The 20,743-nt window shown below is 43.4% G+C and overlaps 1 protein-coding gene across 1 annotated transcript in view; it reads left to right on the plus strand.

The window, feature by feature from the left end:
* The first annotated feature begins 433 nt into the window (after positions 1–433).
* TRPV3 (transient receptor potential cation channel subfamily V member 3) overlaps positions 434–20,743 on the plus strand; it is a 65,694-nt gene continuing 45,384 nt past the window's right edge. Inside the window, exon 1 of the mRNA XM_040338642.1 lies at positions 434–529. Within this exon, the coding sequence (XP_040194576.1) occupies positions 492–529 (38 nt within the window). The 5' untranslated portion in view covers positions 434–491. The remainder of the gene's footprint in view (positions 530–20,743) is intronic.

Below are 20,743 nucleotides of genomic sequence, written 5' to 3' on the forward strand. Positions count from 1 at the left end.
ACCTAATATAGTATATTTATTGCCAAATAGTAATGGTATGTTTGACACTATAGGACATGCCAACACTGATTACATAAGATACTGCCATACAGAATATAAAAAAAAAAAGCAATGTATATCCCCCCATGGCAGCATACTTTTTTTTAATCATATTATTTATTTATAGGAATAAAGCATCCCTCAGAGCAGTAAAATACGAAATAAGTGCAATATCTCACAGAAGACAAACATTATACTTTTTTTACTCTCCAAATTTATTAGTGAAAACTGTCCTGGGTGACACATTCATCTGGAATTATGTTGTCTGGATGCTTAACCTGCCGTGCTAGAAACATAAAGAGGCGGTGCTTCACCTGTGTGTATTACACCAACTATGTAATTAATAATATCTTATTTAAGTCGGCCTCTCAGTCATTTGTCTTCAATGTAAAGGAATATTCTCTTGCCGACTCTTCGAGACTGAGCACAATTACATTACTGGACTACTACTGATGAGCATTCTACTTGCATGGAAGCACGGTCATCCAGGGTAAGGTTAAAATGTTCATCTTTTTCTGCGGTTGTGCGCCTGCATTCTGAATTGGGATCTTGTGGTACTTACAAAATGTTGTTTGTAGCAGTGTTGGTTACTGGCTGAAGCTCCATTCACTGTCAATGTTGAGGTTTGATTGGTGGCTTGTTATATTTTTCGAGCTATTTTCTGTTTAGTTGTGCCATAAGGCAGTAATACAGGTTATGGATAAAGTGATGGCTTTTCAACTATTGATGTCTCTGCTCCCTGTCAGCTACTGGTGCTTATGGCTTGTCGGTGTTCGTAGGAACTCCATGGATTAAATTATGCTGAACAACCTGTAGGCTGAGACCTCAATTGGTTATATTAACCAGATTTTGGGCCTAAAAATAAATAGATCCCACACTAAATCTAGTAGGTACTATTAAAACCACAATTTATCTATGGTACCAGGCTAGTAGTGGCCTACCACTTTGGCCACAACATAAAGAAATTCAATTACTAGATAAATTATATATTAAAGTAACAAATATGACCATTACAATTGCCGTTACATTTATTTCTTCATATTGAAAAAATTGCAATGTTGTCCTACATGACTGAAAGGGGAAATTTTAAAATGTTTGTTTCTTCTCAGAGCAGCAGTGGAGGTAGACTCTTAGGCCTCGTACACACGGCCGAGGAACTCGACGTGCCAAACACATCGAGTTCCTCGGCCAGTTCAGCCCTGAAGCCGCCGAGGAGCTCGGCGGGGCGAAAGCTCCCATAGAACAACGAGGAAATAGAGAACATGTTCTCTATTTCCTCGCCGAGCTCCTCGTCGGCTTCCTCGGCCGAAAGTGTACACACGGCCGGGTTTCTCGGCAGAATTCAGCCAGAAACTCGGTCGGAAGCTGAATTCTGCCGAGGAAACTGGTCGTGTGTACGGGGCCTTTAGGGTATGCAAGACTGAATAGGACAAGAACCTTTCAGTTAAATGTAATCCAATACCATGTATGTGGACCAGGACATGTGAATAATCTATCTGATTAAAAACACCACTACATACTTTACTGCCATTAAAAAACGGATTAAATAACATATTAAAGCATAAAATCTTACCATTAGATTGTGACTTGTGTGGGAACCCTGAGGCCTCGTACACACGACCAGTTTCCTCGGCAGAATCCATCAAGAAACTTGGCGGGAGAGCTTTTTTGCAGAGGAAACCGGTCGTGTGTGTTTTTCATCAAGGAAACTGTCGAGGAACTCGACGAGCCAAAAAGAGAGCAAGTTCTCTATTTCCTCAACGGGAGTCTCAAATTGGCTCGTCGAGTTCCTGGTCGGGCTGGTTTCCGACGAGAAACTCGTGTGTGTGTATGCTAAGAAACCCGCGCTTGCTCAGAATAAAGTATGAGACGGGAGTAAAAGTAGCATTTGTAATGGAGATAACACATTTTTCAAGCTGTAACAGACTGAAAAGTGCAAATCGTCTCTTACCAAACTTTTACTTTTACGCAAACACATGAGATTAGCAAAAGCAGCCCCAAGAGTTGTGCCAGTGGAATCGAACTTCCCCTGCCGTTGTATGTGTTGTACGTCACCGCGTTTGAGAACAAGGAGATTTTGTCTTGACAGTGTGTACGCAAAAGCAAGCTTGTTGAGTTCCTCGACAAGCCGAACAAGGAACTCGACGAGGAAAACGATGTGTTTCGCCCGACGAGATCGGGGGTGGGGTGGGGTGGGGGAAGCATTTTATTGAATTAAAGTGGGCCTGTCTGGATGAAGTCCAGGGACAAATTTTTGTCCCAGTCCAGCCCTGGTAAAATAGTTCTGAGGACGCAAGTGCTTAATGGTCCTTAATGGTCCTTAATGGTGCTTAATAGTCCTCCACATAAGCAACTATTTGATGGTTGCAATGTTAATAAGAAAACAAATTTTATTAGCTTACTTTTATTAAGCAGTCGTATTAGTTGAGTGATCACTGCTGTGTTTGTATGGCTTGTACCAAACATTCACTACGTCCAGTGGATGGATAAAATCATAAAATATGTGAATGATTGAAAATGGTTTGAAAAAAGTTTATTAAAAGCACAGAAAACTTCATCAGCACATGTGAAATATTTTATTCATGGAGGCTCATGTGTGGGCACATGTGACTGAATCACTTTAAGCAGCTAATAACAAGATCACGAGTACAGTTCATTGTCACACTTGTAAAATTAATCCTGCAAGTGCTTCCTTCTAATTACAGGTTTCAAGTATACGTAGGAATTACACTGTAATGCATACATTTATAACATACAATCTTACTAATATAAACCGCAGGTAAGGTTAGTACACAGACATCCGCAGTAGCGCAAGTGGGCGAAACGCAAAGTCAATAGGTATTTTTCTGAGGTCTCAGCGGGCAGGACACACAGGGGTTGATTTCCTAAAGGCAAATAGACTGTGTACTTTGTAAGTGCTGTTCAAGTAATTTTCCTTAGTAAATGTGATGTGGTAGATCTTCACATTGTAAAGTATACCCAATCAGGTGCAAGGGAAAAAAAAAATTGGATGATGGAAATCATCAGAGCTTTACCACTCTTACTAAGCTTTGGGGAAAATTTGTACAACTGTGCTTGCAAAGTGCGCAACTGTTTGCCTTCTAAAAACCACCCCATTGTGTTCATATAGTGTTGCAAATCTGCTGTTTAATATTGGAGCAATTTGCATCTACACGGTATTGGCAGATAGAGAAAGAGGGATTTTCATGTCATATATACACTAAGGCCCGGATTCACAAAGCACTTGCGCCGACGTATCTCAAGATACGCCGCGTAAGTGCAAATATGCGCCGTCCTATCTGTGCGCCGGGCCCACAAAACTAAGATACGCCTAAAAACAGGCTTCATTCCACCGACGTAACTTGCCTACGCCGGCGTACAGTGGGCGCATATTTACGCTGGACGCATGTGGCGCTCCCATGGATTTTCGATTCAAATATGCAAATGAGGGAGATACGCCGATTCACGATCGTACATGCGCGCGACGCAGGCTACGACTGGTGCGCATAAGTTGTATGTCCGGCGTAAAGTTAAGCCCCATAAAGCAGTTGTAACTCAGCAGCAGACATGGAAAGGTCTGCACCAGGGAACTCAAGCCTGCGTATTTTACGTAGTTTACGTTGGACGTGAATATGACTAGGCGTAGGTTACGTTCACGCCATAGGCAGTGATCCGGCGTATCTTAGGCAGTTGTTCTGACGTGATTGTGAGCATGCGCACTGAGATACATCCACGGGATGGCGCATGCGCCGTTCGTTATACGTATCTGTCTGGCGCTCGGCCCATCATTTGCATGGGGTCACGCCTCATTTGCATGGCTCACGCCCACTTCCACCTATGCCAGCTTACGCCTAGGAAACCCAGCACAGTTTTGGGAGGAAGTGCTTTGTGAATTCTATGCTTGCCTCTCTGCTCTGCGTCAGCGCAGCATAAAGGACATACGCTACGGCGGCATAAATGTGCGCCTTTGTCTGTGAATCCGGGCCATAATATTTATTTATTTCATCAAAGTGAACTATGTAGAAGGAACACGTTGGTTTGTTGGTTAAACACAGTCCATCCAAAACTGATATTACATTTTTGGTACATAGCGAAGAGGTAAATTATTTGTAAACGTCATCACACAAATCTTACATGTGAATGGGCCTTAACCACTTCAATACAGAGCATTTTCACCCCCTCCTTGCCAAGGCCAAATTTTAGTTTTCAGCGCTGTCGCACTTTGAATGACAATTGCGCGGTCATGCAACACTGTACCCAAATTTCCCCACAAATAGAGCTTTTGGTGGTATTTGGTCACCTCTGCGGTTCTTATTTTTTGCGCTATAAACAAAAGAAGAGTAATAAGATTTTTTTTAAAAACACAATATTTTTTACTTTTTGCTATAATAAATATCCCAATTAAAAAAACAAAAACAAAAATGTTTTCCTCAGTTTAGGCCGATATGTATTCTTCTACATATTTTTGGTAAAAAAAAAAAAATATCACAAAAAGTATATATGGATTGGTTTGCGCAAAAGTTATACAAAATAGGGGATAGATTTATGGCATTTTATTTTTATTTTACTAGTAATGGCGGCAATCTGCGATTTTTATCGTGACTATGACTTTGCGGCAGACATATCAGACACTTTTGACACTATTTTGGGACCATTCACATTTATGCAGCGATCAGTGCTATAAAAATGCTGTGTAAATGTCACTGGCAGGGAAGGGGTTAAAACTAGGGTGCGATCAAGTGGTTAAATGTGTTACCTAGGGAGTGATTCTAACTGTAGGGGGAGGGGACTCACAAGGAGAGGAGACCGATCGGCGTTCCTCTGTACTGAGAACACACCATCGGTCTCCTCTCACCTAACAGGACGTGGATCTGTGTGTTTACACACACAGATCCACTTTCCTGGCTTTATTACCGGCAATCGCGGGTGCCCGGTGGACATCACGGCCGCCGGGCACGAGCACCGGCTCCCGAGTGACGTAGCGGGCACGCGCGCGCCCCCCTAGGTGGCCGGTTAGTACAGGACATCATATGACGCCCATCCAGGATGGGAGATCCCTCCTGGGGACGTCATTTGACACTGGACGGGTAGGGAAGTGGTTAAAATTAATTTTTCCCTATATAAAGTGCAAACAAAAGTACGTGCTGATACAGTCCCGAACTGTTCGTTTTCAATACAAATCATTTTACCACTTGAGTTCCAGCTTGTAATACCCCTTTATTACCATTTTTCATTTTTTATATAAGCACATTTTTACACAAATCGAAATTCCTTTTGGTGGTATTTAATAACACTGGGGGTTTTATACTATATAAAGGAAAAAATACCAACATTTTTGAAAAAATAGTTTCCCTTACCTTCTTTTAAAATAAAAAGGTCAGTCTAGTACAAACACCCCCAAAATGACCCATTTGTGGAAACTAGCACCCCAAAATGATTTCATTTTTGCCACAGTGTTTTGGAAATGAAGAAATAGTGGGGTAGCTTCAGATAGATTAGCGGATCTTTAGATCCGCGTAATCTATCTGATTTACGATCCGCCGGCGCAAGTTTGAGAGGCTAGTGCTGTATTCAGAAAGCACTTACCTCGAAACTTGCGCCGGCGGATCGTAAATCCCCCGGCGGAATTCAAATTCTGCGGCTAGGGGGAGTGTAGTATTTAAATCAGGCGCGTCACCGCGCCGATTTAACTGCGCATGCGCCGGCGGCTAAATTTCCCAGCGTGCATTGCTCCAAATGACGTCGCTAGGACGTCATTGGTTTCGATGGGAACGTAAATTACGTCCATCCGTATTCGCGACCGACTTACGCAAACGATGTAAAATTTCAAAACTCGGCGCGGGAACGACGGCCATACTCAACATAGGATACGCCGCATATAGCAGGGGTAACTATCCGCCGGAAAAGACCGAACGCAAACGACGTAAAAAAAAGCGACGGGCGGGCTTTCGTTTCTGAATCGGCGGATCTCCTCATTTGCATATTCGTCGCGTATACAAATGGATATCGCCACCTAGCGGCCGGCGGGAGATTGCAGCCTAAGATCCGACGGTGTAAGTCACTTACACCTGTCAGATCTAAGGGAGATCTATGCGTAACTGATTCTTATGAATCAGTCGCATAGATCCAACCGTCGGATCTCAGAGATACGACGGCGTATAAGGAGATACGCCGTCGTATCTCTATCTGAATCTGCCCCATTGAGTTGGTAAAAACATGAAGTTTAGTAATTGTGCACTTAATGCATTATTGTACAGGTCATACGCAGTGGGAGGAGGAGGTGAAGGGGTTAAAGCGGTAGTAAATCGGTTTTTTGTTTTTTTTAAACCTGCCAGGCAATGTCATTATGTGCTAGTGTGCATTACATACTAGCACATTATGTGAAACTTACCTTAGAATGAAACCCTCCAGTGTTGCACTATCACCACTAAAGGCGCTTCCATCTTCACCCGGCCTTCGTTCTGGGTTCGCGGTCTCTGGCTGTGTGAGTGGCCGGAGCCGCAATGACGTCACTCCCACACACGTGCACAGGAGCCGCTGTTTATGGCACAGGACTCTGAAGGAACGGCACGGTTATGCCATTCCTTCAGAATGCATGTGGTGGTAATGTCATTGGCTGCATCTACAGTAAATGGTGCACATTTAGGAGATATTTACAGTACCTATAGGTAAGCCTTGTTATAGGCTAACCTATAGGTAAAATTCATGCATGGGCGTTTACTCCCACCTTAATGTACAGGTCACATACAGTGGGAGAATAGAGATAAAGGGATTCATTTTCAGAAGTACAGGCTAAGGGAGATGAAGGGTTAATATACAGGTCATATTGAGACAAAATGGAGATCAGATATACAGGAGAGAAGGGGGAGGTGAATAGGTTACAAAACAATCTCACAATTACAACCCCTTTACTCTGAATTTGTTGCTGCCTGTGATCTAGAGCTCATGAATAACCATCCATTCATCAGTTATGTCTTTGTGTGCTGTGAGGCCGCGTACACACGGTCGTTCCAAAGCGATGAGAATGGTCCGACGGGCCATTTCCATCGGTTCACCGCTGAAGTGGCCTGATGGTCTGATGTGCGTACACACCATCATTCCAAAAACCGGTCGGGTCAGAACGCGGTGACGTCAAACACACGACGTGCTGAATAAAACGAAGTTCAATGCTTCCAAGCATGCGTCGACTTGATTCTGAGCATGCGTGGGTTTTGAACCGATGCTTTCTGTACTAACCATCGGTTTTAAAATTTTGGACCGAAGGACAACAGACCAATGGGCTATACACACGGTCGGTTTGGACCGATGAAACTGAACCTCGGTCCATTCTCATCGGTTTTGTCCGACCGTGTGTACGCGGCCTAAGGGGAAGGGGTAGGCTAGTAGTTTACATTTAAGTAGTTGTTACATTTGTGATTGCTCTGATGGGTCATCACAGTGATCACACAGTACAGAGCCACTTAGATCGGCTCTGTATGCTGTGTCTGCAATGTGAGACATCTGATGAAGGCTAGCATAATTGAAAGAGTAAAACTCATAATGAATACCCTAGATTGGTTCTAATTGAACCAGTGAAATTCCCAGATCGCGGTAAAATCTCATGGTGGATCACATGGGGTGACAAAAGGGTGAAGAAAAGTGAGATTGGGGGGAAAGAGAGAGGGGGGAAAAGGGGGGAGGGGAAGAAAAATAGTCGGGGGAAGGAAATGGGGAAAAGGGGGGGGGGTCGGGGAAAGAGAGGGAGAGGAAAAGGGGAGGAGGTAGACAAAGGTGAAGAAGTGGTTAAGTAGAAGATCCATCTGTATGATTGTGACCTCCATATGTGTTTATTGTTTATTTGTTTATCGTTTTTTTTTTTCGTTTTTTTGCAACATGAACAAAAATATATTGAATATATGCAATAAATACAAAAACAAACCCAAAACCAAGGCAGTCAGATATTAAAAGAATGCAGCCATAAACCGTTTTGGACAAAACCTGAAATATACAGTATGTAGTATGTAATATATGACCTCTGCTTCTGACGCCAAGCATCTGTATTACACTGGGCACAAAAGCAGCAGTGATTTGATGGCCATGTAAACTATGATGTGGTTATCATACAGTCATACTGTCATTAAAAACGATCGTGTGTGGGCTTCAGAGAATTTTTCGGGTTCTGAAAAATGGGCAAAAAAAAAATTCGAACATGCTCTATTTTTTTAACAACGTTTTTAACGTTGTCGTTTTTGAGTTGTAAAAAATGGTCGTGTGTGGGCTTTAACGACGTGAAAAATCCGCGCATGCTCAGAAGCAAGTTATGAGACGGGAGCGCTCGTTCTGGTAAAACTACCGTTCGTAATGGAATAAGCACATTCATCACGCTGTAACAGACAGAAAAGCGCAAATCGTCTTTTACTAACACAAAATCAGCTAAAGGGTGACGTCATCCGAATGGAACTTCCCCTTTATAGTGCCGTCGTACGTGTTGGACGTCACCGCGCTTTGCTAGAGTATTTATTTTTCATGACCGTGTGTGGGCAAGCCCGTTTTAACCACTTGACCACCAGGCACGTAAACCCACTTAATAACCAGACCAATTTTCAGCTTTCGGTGCTCTCACAATTTGAATGACAATTACTCAGTCATACAACATTGTACCCAAATGAAATTTTCATCCTTTTTTTCACACAAATAGAGCTTTCTTTTGGTGGTATTTAATCACCGTTGGGTTTTTTATTTTTTGTGCTATAAGAGAAAAAAACTAAAAATTCTGTAAAAAAAAATGAATTTTCTTTGTTTCTGTTATAAAATTTAGCACATTTAGTATTTTTTCTTCATTCTTTTGCATAATGTGAAAGATGAAGTTACGCCAAGTAAATAGATGCCCAACATGTCACCCTTCAAAATTGCACACACTCGTGGAATGGCGCCAAACTTTGCTACTTAAAAATCCCCATAGGTGACGTTGCAGGGTATTGTGAGGTATTGCAGAGTATTGTGGGGTATTGCAGAGTATTGTGGGGTATTGCAGAGTAGTGTGGGGTATTGCAGAGTATTGTGGGGTATTGCAGAGTATTGCACAGTAGAGTAGTATTAGTTTGGGGCAGGGATGGCTGAGCAGGGATGGATGGCTGGATCTGTGACTGCATTTGTCACAGATCCAGCCCACAGCACTCGTGCTGCATCCGCTCTCTCCCCTCTCCTCTCACACTGTACCGTATGGTACAGAGAGGGGAGGGAGGAACCGGCGTCATCACATGACCCCGGTTTGTTTACAAGTGATCGCTCCGTCATTGGACGGAGCGATCACGTGGTAAACCGCCGCTATCAGCGGCGATTTACCGTGATCCGTGATGCGCCAGGTCCGGAGAACCCGGCAGTCACAGACATTCCTGTGTGCGCGCCGATGGTGCGCGGGAGCGCGATTCTGGGAGGACGTCCATGGACATCCTCCCAGAGTTAAGCAACCGCCTTGTAGACGTATATCGTCTATAGGGCGGTGAGCAATCGGTTAATGATCAAGTTGAAAAAAAACTTAGTTTTTTCTAGAGCCTAAAAAACATAGTTTTTTACAACCCGAAAAATGATCATGTGTACGCGACATAAAGCTCAGTGTCCTTTCTCCTTGCGGTGGTTTGCAGATGACATAATTCATAATACACATAGCAAATTATGTGTCAACAAGTTGAAGGTTTCATATTGCATAACAAAACCTAAAATAACTTGAAAGCTGCATTACTAATAGATTAATGCTTAAAGGTTGACCTGAAAACTTCCTTTAACTTTAGTAATCATAAATATATTTTAAAGGCAATACATACAGTAAGGTTTTGCAGGCTATTTTCATTCATGTTTAAGATTAAATTATAACTAAAGACACATTTTTTCTTTAGTTTTGGATAGAGTGGAGATGGATTAGAATACTTATTAGGTTTTTATTGCTATCTGTGCCCCCGTTATGGAGCGTCACCCTCTCTATTTGTCCTGTTTACCATTATCATTGAAAGTAAAAAAAAAAAAAAAAATATAGGTTGTCCTATGAAAAGTAATAGAGGGGAAATCTTTCAATGGAAACATTAGTTCTGGTGACCTGGGGGGCCCCAAGGGGTTGCCTTAATTTGCAGAGATTTCCTCTCACTTCCTGTTAGGACTATGAGACAGGAGTTGAAGGTAAATCTCCCCAAAGGAGCACAGATTGCAAAAATAAATAAAATAAAAACCTGACAGGGGTTATAAACCTTCTATTACTCTACCCAACAAAAAAAAGTATATCTACCATCAAAATTATTTAGATAGAGTAAGGGACAGGTAAAACTCTAGATTGTTAGTGCATTTGATCAGGACCCTTCTAGCCCTCTTGTATCAAATTGTATTGTAACTATTGGTGCTATATAAATTCTGTATTGTAATAATAATACTAATAATAATTTAGGATTTTTTTTAAATATCTGGTCTCATTGGGAAGGTTTTCCATCACTTCCTGTCCTGGAGACACAGCTGGAAGTAAGAAGAAATCCCCTCTTAGAAAACTGTCACCAGAACAGACGTTCCCATTGGAAGATTATTCTTCTCCTTCTCTTCCAGTGACAGTTCTAATATACAGTGGAACCTCGGTTTAAGAGTAATTCGGTTTGAGAGCATTTTGATTTGCGAGCAACTTTTTTTTTTAAATTCTGACTCGGTTTGCGAGTGTTGACTCGCAAGACGAGCAGAATTCAAGCTAAATAGGCCTGCAGTACCTCATTTGGTCTGAGGTACAGAGGCGCAGAAGCCGAACAGAGCCGAAAATAGGCCTGCAGTACCTCATTTGGCCTGAGGTATGGGGGCGCAGGAGCCAAGAAAAGCCGAAAATTGGCCTGCAGTACCTAATTTGGCCTGAGGTACGGGGCGCAGGAAACGAGCCGAAGTGTCCTCAGGCATTTTCGGACGTTTTCGGCTCTCTCTGGCGCCCCCCACCTCTGGCCGCATTCGGTATTACATCCCATTGAAGTCAATGCGGAACAAATTGTTTTCGTTTCCATTGACTTCAATGGAAAAGGAGGGCTACGAGTGACACGACAATGATCACGACTCCCGATGACAGGGAGCAGTAGATCACTGTCCTGTCACTAGGCAGAACAGGGAAATGCCTTGTTTACATAGGCATCTGCCTGTTTTGCAGCTCTATGACACGATCGCGGGACACCAGCGGACACGGTCACGGAGCTTGCAGCAGGGGCGCATGCGCGCGCCCGCACTGCGGCAAATTCAATGCAGCGTACAGGTGCATTGCTTTACGCAGCCGTACCATTCTGTCGACGTGTATCTACAGGCGGCGGTCGGCAAGCGGTTATTAAATAAACTCTGTAGATTATGTATGGACTCCAGCGTTTACTTTTTTTGAGAAGATTTAACAGTCTAGTGTTGAGCGGAATACGCCATATTCGATTTCGCGGTATATCACGAATATATAGACGAATAATTGTGAAATATTCGCTAAAATCGAATATTCGTGATATTTTATCAAAACATTTTTTTTGCGAAATTTCGCTAATGCGAATGCGAAATTGATTGCGAAATTTTGACAACTGTGGTAGGAGAACTCTGATTGGCTCTGATGCAAAAGAAGGGCGGAGAAAGTATTCGCCAATATTCGGAAATCGAATATTCGCAATTGCGAATATTCGGCAACATAAAAGGATCGCCTCAGCTTAGCTACTCGGCCCAGGGTCTCTAATCATACCAGCAATGCTTTTAGACATCGATAGGATGTGATCTGTTTTAAAAATAAATTTGAAAAAATACGAATATTCGGAATAGCGAATTTTGGCCGCGAAATTCGAGTTATTCGCGAATATTCGAATATGCCATATTCGTAACGAATATTCGCAATGCGAATATTCGTGAGCAACACTATTTAACACTATCAAGAAGGAGATACTGAAATAGGACATTGGGATGAGGTGTTCTAATAATAGTGTTGGATCATACAGCACAAGAAATAAGACCATGGTATAGGTTCTGATGTACCATTGGAGATTGTGGATATAGAGGATTGAAAAGGGGAAATAAGGAACAGCATTACATTATAGGCTTGATTTACCAAGGGCAAATAGATTGTTCCTTTTGCCAGGGAATTTGAACTTTTCTTCAGATATTTGTGAATGTGATGAAACTCTGCTGACTTCCATCATCCAATCATGTGCAAGCGAAATACAGGTTTTTCTTTATTCTGCTTACAGTTGACTGGGTGTGCTTTGGAAAGACCATTTTTACCACATTCACAAAGCTATAGAAAAATCCCCTTGCAATGTGTGCATGCCTTTGCAAAGTGAACAGTCTATTTACCTTAAACCCTTTGGTCTGTGCTTCCAAGTGTGATTGACAGGCTTAATGAAACTGAACGAGACTTTATATTTGTGACTGTAATGTTTCTAGGTGAGCGCTGTAAGGATTAGTTTACTTTTCGGTAAGACGTACTGCTGGAGAAAGTGCTGCAATCAAGCAATTCAGAGAAGTGGTGCGCCGTATACTGTATGCTTTTTTTTTTTTTTTTTGCTGTTTATAGCTTTTCTGTATGTAATTGGCAAGTCTTATGAGTGAGTAAAGCTTATATATAAAATCGGAGGGTGGCAGGTAATGACTTCCACTTCAACAATGTGTTTGCTATATCTCCGAAAAACAATAACCTGACGTAAATATGTATTTGTACAAAATACAATAACAGCTGCTTTTCATGAATGGAACGCTTTAATCATGCATTTTGGTATCCAAAACAAGTTTTGGGTGTCATTGTTTCTGTCCTTATTGTCATTCTGTCACACTATGAGTAAGACGAATTCAATGTAAAAGGCTCCTCTGTATACAAATATGTCTGTATACTATTGAATCGAGAGCCGTAGTGTCATGTATAAGAATGTGTTTAGCTTAAAAAATAAATAAATATATATATTGCAGCTTACTAAGATATGGTGGCTGCATTTGTTTTATTTTTTTTAGGCTTTTTTCAACCTCTGTTGTCACCTGGTAGTCTGGCCTGTAACATACCTCCTGTATTTGAGTGCCGCCCACTCTGGATAAGAGAGCACAGGGACACCTTTGGGCAGCAGCATTGACAGTCTAGGGCAGGCATATGCAATTAGCGGACCTCCAGCTGTTGTAAAACTACAAGTCCCATCATGACTCTGCCTCTGGGTGTCATGCTTGTGGCTGTCAGAATCTTGCAATGCCTCATGGGACTTGTAGTTCTGCAACAGCTGGAGGTCCGCTAATTGCATATCCCTGGTCTAGGGGAAGGGGAGTGTTAGATATACTAGCAGTATAACAAATTCACTAACAAATTGAGGCCAAATCTCAGTTCACACTTAACTGCTTGCCAACCAGCGCACAACGATATACGTCGACAGCATGGCACAGGAAGGCAGAAGGACGTATATATACGTCCCCTTTAAGAAGCCGGCGTTGTGGACGTGTGCGCGCCCACCCACTGGGAGCTCCCTGAGTCAGCAAAGAGATACACATCCAGTAAAGAGACATCCCCAGTCTAGCAAAGAGACAGCCCATGTAAGTACAGGGTGCAGGGTTCAGGAGTGTGCTATGTAAATAGTGCAGGGTTCAGGAGTGTGCTATGTAAATAGTGCAGGGTTCAGGAGTGTGCTATGTAAATAGTGCAGGGTTCAGGAGTGTGCCATGTACAGGCCGCAAGGCTCAGGTGTGTGCTATGTACAGGGTGCAGGGTTCAGGAGTGAAATATGTACAGGGTGCAGGACTCACGAGTATGCTACATACAGTACAATTGACACCTTGAGACCCATGGTGACATTTCAGAAACGTTCAAACAATTCTTCAGACTAATTGGTCGGCAAGCTGTAACCATTGGTGACCTCTTAGGGCTGATTCACACGGGAGGCCAGGGGGTGGTAAAAGCAGGTGGTCAAGCCATTGTTTTATAGCACCTGACCACCCACCTGAATGCAAAAATGCCACTGCTCAGGGCTGTACATCTGCCCTATAGATGCTTTCAGCATAGTGAGATTTAAAACAGGTGGTGGGGAGGTCACAATTCACTTCCTTACTATCTGTCACACCACAGATCCACCACAGATCACTTTTCAGAGGGTCAAAAATAATAGCTGCACATGTGAATGGGCCCTTTTACACCATTAAATACCACCCCCAAGAGAAAGCAATCAAGATCAAAGTCTATGCTGAGTCTTTTGGGATGGAACATTGATATATTCACTTCCCCTCCTTCCAAGATGGCCATCTCACAATACCCCCCCCCCCCAATCCTGAGGGCCAAGACAATTGGTGGGCAGAAGGGATGACTGCCCAGGACACTGAGATATAATGTGAGGTGGAGCCGCAAAGAGATTGGGGGGGGGGGACTTGTATTTGGGGTGGGGGGGGTGACAAGTATTATTCTAGAGGGGAATTTTTTTTTTGGGGGGGGGGGTTGTGCTAAGAGTGGTGATTTAGGGGAATTTGTGTTGGGAGGGTGGGTGGGGGGAAGAAGATTTGTGCTAGGAGTGGGGATTTGGGGGGAATTTGTATGGGAGGGAGTTTGAGTTGGGGGGAGAAGATATGTACTAGGAGGGGGAATTTTAGGAGTAGGGGATTTGTGCTAGGTGGGGTGATTTTTTTTTGTTGGGGGTCATTTGAGCTAGGGAATTTGGGGGATGGGGGGGGGGGGCAAAGGTTTGTGCTGAGATGGAGGATTTTAGCAAGGGGGTTGATTTGAACTGGGAGGAGTGGGAATGTATGCTTTGGATCAAGCATGCAGATTAGTGCTCAGCGTTTGTGCGTGATTTTTGCTGACACACATCACTCATAATTCTTGGGTGGGAGGGGGCACAGTTTGGCATGTTTGCCCTGGGCTGTAGATGATCTTGTCTAACCATATCTGTTCAATGCCCATAAAGCAGGGGTGCCCAACCTTTTGAAGAGCGAGGGCCACTTAAGCGACTTGGTTACCGTTCGCGGGCCACAATGAGCGGAGCGGGTGGATGGCATGTCCGTGTCTGCTCTGCACATGCAGAACGGACATGGACACAGCCCATGATACTTTTTAGCGGATCGTATTGGAGGTGAATGGAGGAGGGTCCTTAGTGGATACTTAGAGGTGAATGGAGAGTTCAATTGGTCGGACTGACCGTGTGAAAAGGGTCACACTGAAGCGCTGCGGTTTACCTTTGGCTTTCCTGCACTTTGCAATAGACTTCTATTCTGCAGGTTTGGTGCACTTTCAGAAAGCTCACCAAACTCGCAGGTAATAACAGAAGCCTATGGCTCAGTGCAGGTAACCCGCAGGTAAACTGCTCTGCACCTGCGGTTCAGTTTGAAAGCAGCCCAGTAACCACTGCAGAACAGATATGCCCATATATACACTGTGATTGTAGTAATAAACTGACCTTTAATAACAGTATTCTATTCCATCCCAGAGCAGGAGTTCGCGGGCCACATCAGAGGGCTCCGTGGGCCACATGTGGCCCCCGGGCCACTGGTTGGTCACCCATGCTATAAAGGTTAAATATGCTGGATTATTGTGCTGACATACTATCCATCTGCACCCACATACGTAACTTGTCATATTGGGCCCAGCGGCTGTAGTTGTGCAGCTGTTGCTCCCTAATAGACTTCAATGGGCTGCCTGCTTCAGTACCTAGAAGTTGCATAAAATGGCCTGCTCACGTTATAAAACATATCCCTCTGTGTGTAATGAATCTGTATAATATATGAGTTTCACTTTTTTAATTGAATTACGGAAATAGATTAACTTTTCAATGAAATTCAAATTTTTTGAGATGCACCTGTATGGTCATCATTACTCGCGTGAAGGAGCCACAAAATGTCCTCATCGCCTTCCCTTCTAACCTGTTATTACCACAAGCTGCACACTTCTTACAATAGCAGGATTTTTATCTCAGTATCTTTTTCTCTCATACGTAGCTTTTAAATGGATACCCATAGTTGTGCTTTTAATCCTATATTGTCATTTAGTTAAAACTGTTTAAAATGTCACTGTAAAATATGGCAATTTTCTTGAGATTTTATTAACTTCTTCATTTCCTTTCCCCCAATCCATTATAAAAGAAATACTTTTTCTTTAAAGCTGAACTCTGGGCACATATTCCTTAAAGGATAGGTTCACCTTTTCATAAAAATAATAAATGCCCATAGTTTTGCAAAAGAAAAATGTGCATTTATTATTTTTCCTTGCAGAAGCATTAAAAGCATTGCACCTGTGATCAGAGGATCGGGGTGAAGTGGTCGGGTTTCTGCAGACAAGCCCTGCAGCTTTCTGACCATACCTCCATTCAGGCTGATTGTTTTCAGCCGTAGGGGTTGCCTTATCAGCACTCTCACAGTTCATTCAGAGCGACAAGCTGTCAGCTGCAGTGGATGATGGTAGTTGTAGTTCATTCATTCACATTCATGTGTTGTTTTTGATTTGTGATAGCATGTGTGGGGGGAATATCCCCCACCTGGTGTCACACTGAGGGGGGGGGGGGGGATTGTCAGCAGGAGCTGGAACATCTTGTATCTTTTACTCTAAATACGGGTGGAACATGTTCCAAAAGGCGAACTTATACTTTAACTGCCACAAAGGATATAAATCCACTTTGCGTGCGCCAATTGCCTTTGCAAACCCAGGTACTACAATTCAAATGTAGCAGTGACATCATCACTGGGCTGCACATAGCCTGCGCCAAGAGCAAAGCTGTGGGAGGGATCCAGCCGATCCCACCGACTATAGGCTGCCTGCAAAAAACTACAGGCAGGGGCGGAAACAAGAACAGTCACCCTGCACAAGGAGAGAGAACAACAGTGACTGGTCTTTAACTAGTTGCCACCGCGCCAACGGTCAAATGACGGCGGTGCGGTGCGGTGCGGATCTCGTTCTGGGACGCCGTCATACGACGGCGTCCCAGAATGGCCACTCTCGTGAGCAGTGCAGCGGCCTCGCTGTGTTGCTAGGACACAACGTGACCCCAATCTCTGTATAGAACCCCTTCCGCGGCTCTTTAACCATGTGATTGGCTGTGTCCAATCACAGCCGGTCACATGTAAACATGGAGATGCCGGTAATTGGTGCTCCTCGTCTCACACTGACAGAGGCATCAGTGGCATCTCCTCGCAGGGGGACATCTACACTTGTAATCAGAGCACTGATCATCAGTGTCCTGATTACAATATAGTGCCAACAGTGTCACCAATCAGTGCCAGCAATCAGTGCCCACAAGTGCCACCAATCAGTGCCCATTAGTGATGCCAGTCAGTGCTGGCTATCAGTGCCACCTATCAGTGCTGCCCATCAATGCCCATCACTGCTGTCCATCAATGCCCATCAGTGTCGCCCATCAATGCCCAGTGCCCATCAGTAGCACCTATCAGTTCCACCAATTAGTGCCCATCAGTGCCACCTAACAGTGCCCATCAATGCCGCCTATCAGCGCTCATCAGTGCCACCTGTTAGTGCCCATAAGTGCAGCATATTAGTGCCTCCTCATCAGTGCCCATAAGTGCCGCCTCATCAGTGCCACCTCATCAATGCCCACCAGTTCAGCCTATCAGTGCCGCCTCATCAGTGCACATCAGTGAAGGAGAAAAATGACTTGGTTAAATTTACTGACAGAAACTGACAGAAAGTAAAAAAAAGTTTTATTTCCACATTTTTGGGTAAAAAATAAAAAACTCAGCAGTGATTAAATACCACCTAAAGAAAGCTCTATTTGTGTGAAGAAAATGATAACAATTTTATTTGGGTACAGTGTAGCATGACCGCGCAATTGTCATTCAAAGGCCTCATACACACGTTCGGATTTCCGTCGGACAAAGCGTAGGACTTTTGTTCGAAGGGCATTGGCCGTGAACTTGTTCTGCATACAAACGGCAAAACGTTGTCAGCCAACAAATACGAAACAACGTGTTTTTTTCCAGCTCTTTAGCGCCACCCTTTTGGGCAACTTCTGCTAATGTTGTGCTATGGTTAGCATTGCTTCTGAGCATGCGTGTTTGTAATTTGGATTCTATTCTGACGGACTTGTGTACACACGATCGGATAATCTGACATCACACAATTCCCGTCGGAAAATCCGATCGTGTGTACGGACTTATAGCTGGATTCAGGTAGGGGCGCGCATTTTTGCGGCGGCGTAGCGTATCGTATTTACACCACGCCGCCGTAAGTTAGATAGGCAAGTGCTGTATTCACAAAGTACTTGCCTCCTAAGTTACGGCGGCGTAGCGTGAATAGGCCGGCGTAAGCGCACCTAATTTAAATGAGGATGTGGGGGGCGTGTTTTATGTATATTAACTGTGACCCGACGTGATTGACGTTTTTTTCGAATGGCGCATGCGCCGTCCGTGTACATATCCCAGTGTGCATTGCTCCAAAGTACGCCGCAAGGACGTATTGGTTTCGACGTGGACGTAAATTACGTCCAGCCCTATTCACGGACGACTTACGCAAACAACGTAAAATTTGACGCGGGAACGACGTCCATACTTAACATTGGCTAGGCCAGCTTTTTGTTTGTAACTTTACGCCTGAAAACGCCTTACGTAAACGGCGTATCTTTACTGCGACGGGCAAGCGTACGTTCGTGAATAGGCGTATCTCGCTGATTTATGCATTCTAGGCGTAAATCAGCGTTCACGCCCCTAGCGGCCGGCGGAACTAGACAGCTAAGATACGACGGCGCAGGCCGTCGTATCTTAGCTACATTTAAGTGTATCTCAATTTGAGAATACACTTAAATGTGCGACGGCTAAGATTCAGAGTTACGACGGCGTATCTACTGATACGCCGGCTTAACTCTTTGTGAATCTAGCTATTACACTGCAATAACAAATACTGAATGGACCTTCAATCATAAATAAAATACAACGTTCAAATAATGTCCAAATTTCAATAAGTGCAATCACTACAAGCTGCAAATGTGCAAATGAATTAAAAAAAAAAAAAAATTGTCCTTTTCTCACCTCTCACCTCCTTCCACACATACTGTGAAGTGACTCAATGTATGTACAGATAATGATTGCTGGAGTTTCCTCTCTGGAATCCCCCATCTGAAAAGTGCACCGCTCCTCTCTCCAATTAGCGTCTCCATTTCTATGGATGCTGATTGGAGAGAGGAGGTGTGCACTTTTCAGCTGGGGGATTCCAGGGGGAGGAGCTTCCAGCAATCTTTATCTGCACATGTATTGGGTCACCTCACTGTATCTGCTCTTTTAAGAAACTATGGTACATTTCTGTCAATGCGAGAGGAGGTGAGCACTTTTCAGCTGAAAGATTTGCAGGGAGAAGAGATTCCAGCGATTATTATCTGCGCATGTATTGAGTCCCTTCACAGTATCTTTTATTTTTATTTTTTTGGGAGGTGAGAAAGAGGATTTTTTTTTTTATTATTTCATTTTTTTATTTACTTGCACATTTCCACCTTGTGGTGATTGCACTTATTGAACTTAAGACATTATTTGAACTTTGTATTTTACACTTTATTAATGGTCCATTCAGCATTTGTTATTACAGTAGATATAAATATAATCATCATTATTATATAATCACTCATTTTATTTTATTTTATTTTATTGAATCTGGGCCACTTTATTTAACTTTTAAGGTTTCAGAATAATTCTTTTTGCACACATTTAGCCAGATTCAGGTACAGTTAAGACGGCGTAACTCTGAATCCGCGCCTTCGTATATTTAAGTGTATGCTCAAACTGAGATACGCTTAAATATTGCTAAGATACGACCGGCGTAATGTCTCCTACGCCGTCGTATCTTAGCTGTCTATTTACGCTGGCCGCTAGGGGCGTGTACGCTGATTTACGCCTAGAATATGTAAATCAGCTAGATACGCCTATTCACGAACGTACGCACGGCCGTCGCAGTACAGATACGCCGTTTACGTAAGGCGTTTTCAGGCATAAAGATAAACCACCAAAAAGATGGCGCAGCCAATGTTAAGTTTGGACATCGGACAGCCGTCTAATTTTTCACATTTTACGTCGTTTGCGTAACTCGTTCGTGAATGGGGCTGAGCGTAAGTTACGTTCACGTAAAAAGCATTGACTTTTTGCGACGTGATTTGGAGCATGCGAATTGGGATACGTCCACGGACGGCGCATGCGCCGTTCGTTCGAAGCATCATTTAGGTGAGGTCACGAATAATTTCCATAAAACACGCCCACCTCTTCCACATTTGAATTAGGCGGGCTTACGCCGGCCAATTTACGCTACGCTGCCGCAACTTACGGAGCAAGTGCTTTGTGAATACTGCACTTGCCTCTCTAACTCACGCCGTACTTGAATCTACCTAATTGAGATTCTTTTCAGCTCGGTCTTTATTAACCACTTCCATACAGGGCACTTACGTACCTTCCCGCCCAAGCCAATTTTCAGCTTTCAGCACTGTCGCACTTTGAATGGCAATTGCGCGGTCATGCTACACTGTACCCAAACAAAATTGGCGTCCTTTTTTACCCACAAATAGAGCTTTCTTTTGGTGGTATTTGATCACCTCTGCGATTTTTTTTTTTGCGCAACAACTAAAAAAAGACCGAAAATTTTGAAAAAAATTAAGTTTTTATTTTTTTCTGTAATTTTTTTGTAAATAAGTACGTTTTCTCTTTCAATTACGGGCACTGATATGGTGGCACTGATGGGCACAGATGAGATGGCACTGATGGACATCGACGAGGTAGTACTGACGGGCACAGATGAGGTGGCACTGAT

This window comes from Rana temporaria, chromosome 2 (genome assembly GCF_905171775.1).
Source record: "Rana temporaria chromosome 2, aRanTem1.1, whole genome shotgun sequence".
In the NCBI taxonomy this organism is placed as follows: Eukaryota; Metazoa; Chordata; class Amphibia; order Anura; family Ranidae; genus Rana; species Rana temporaria.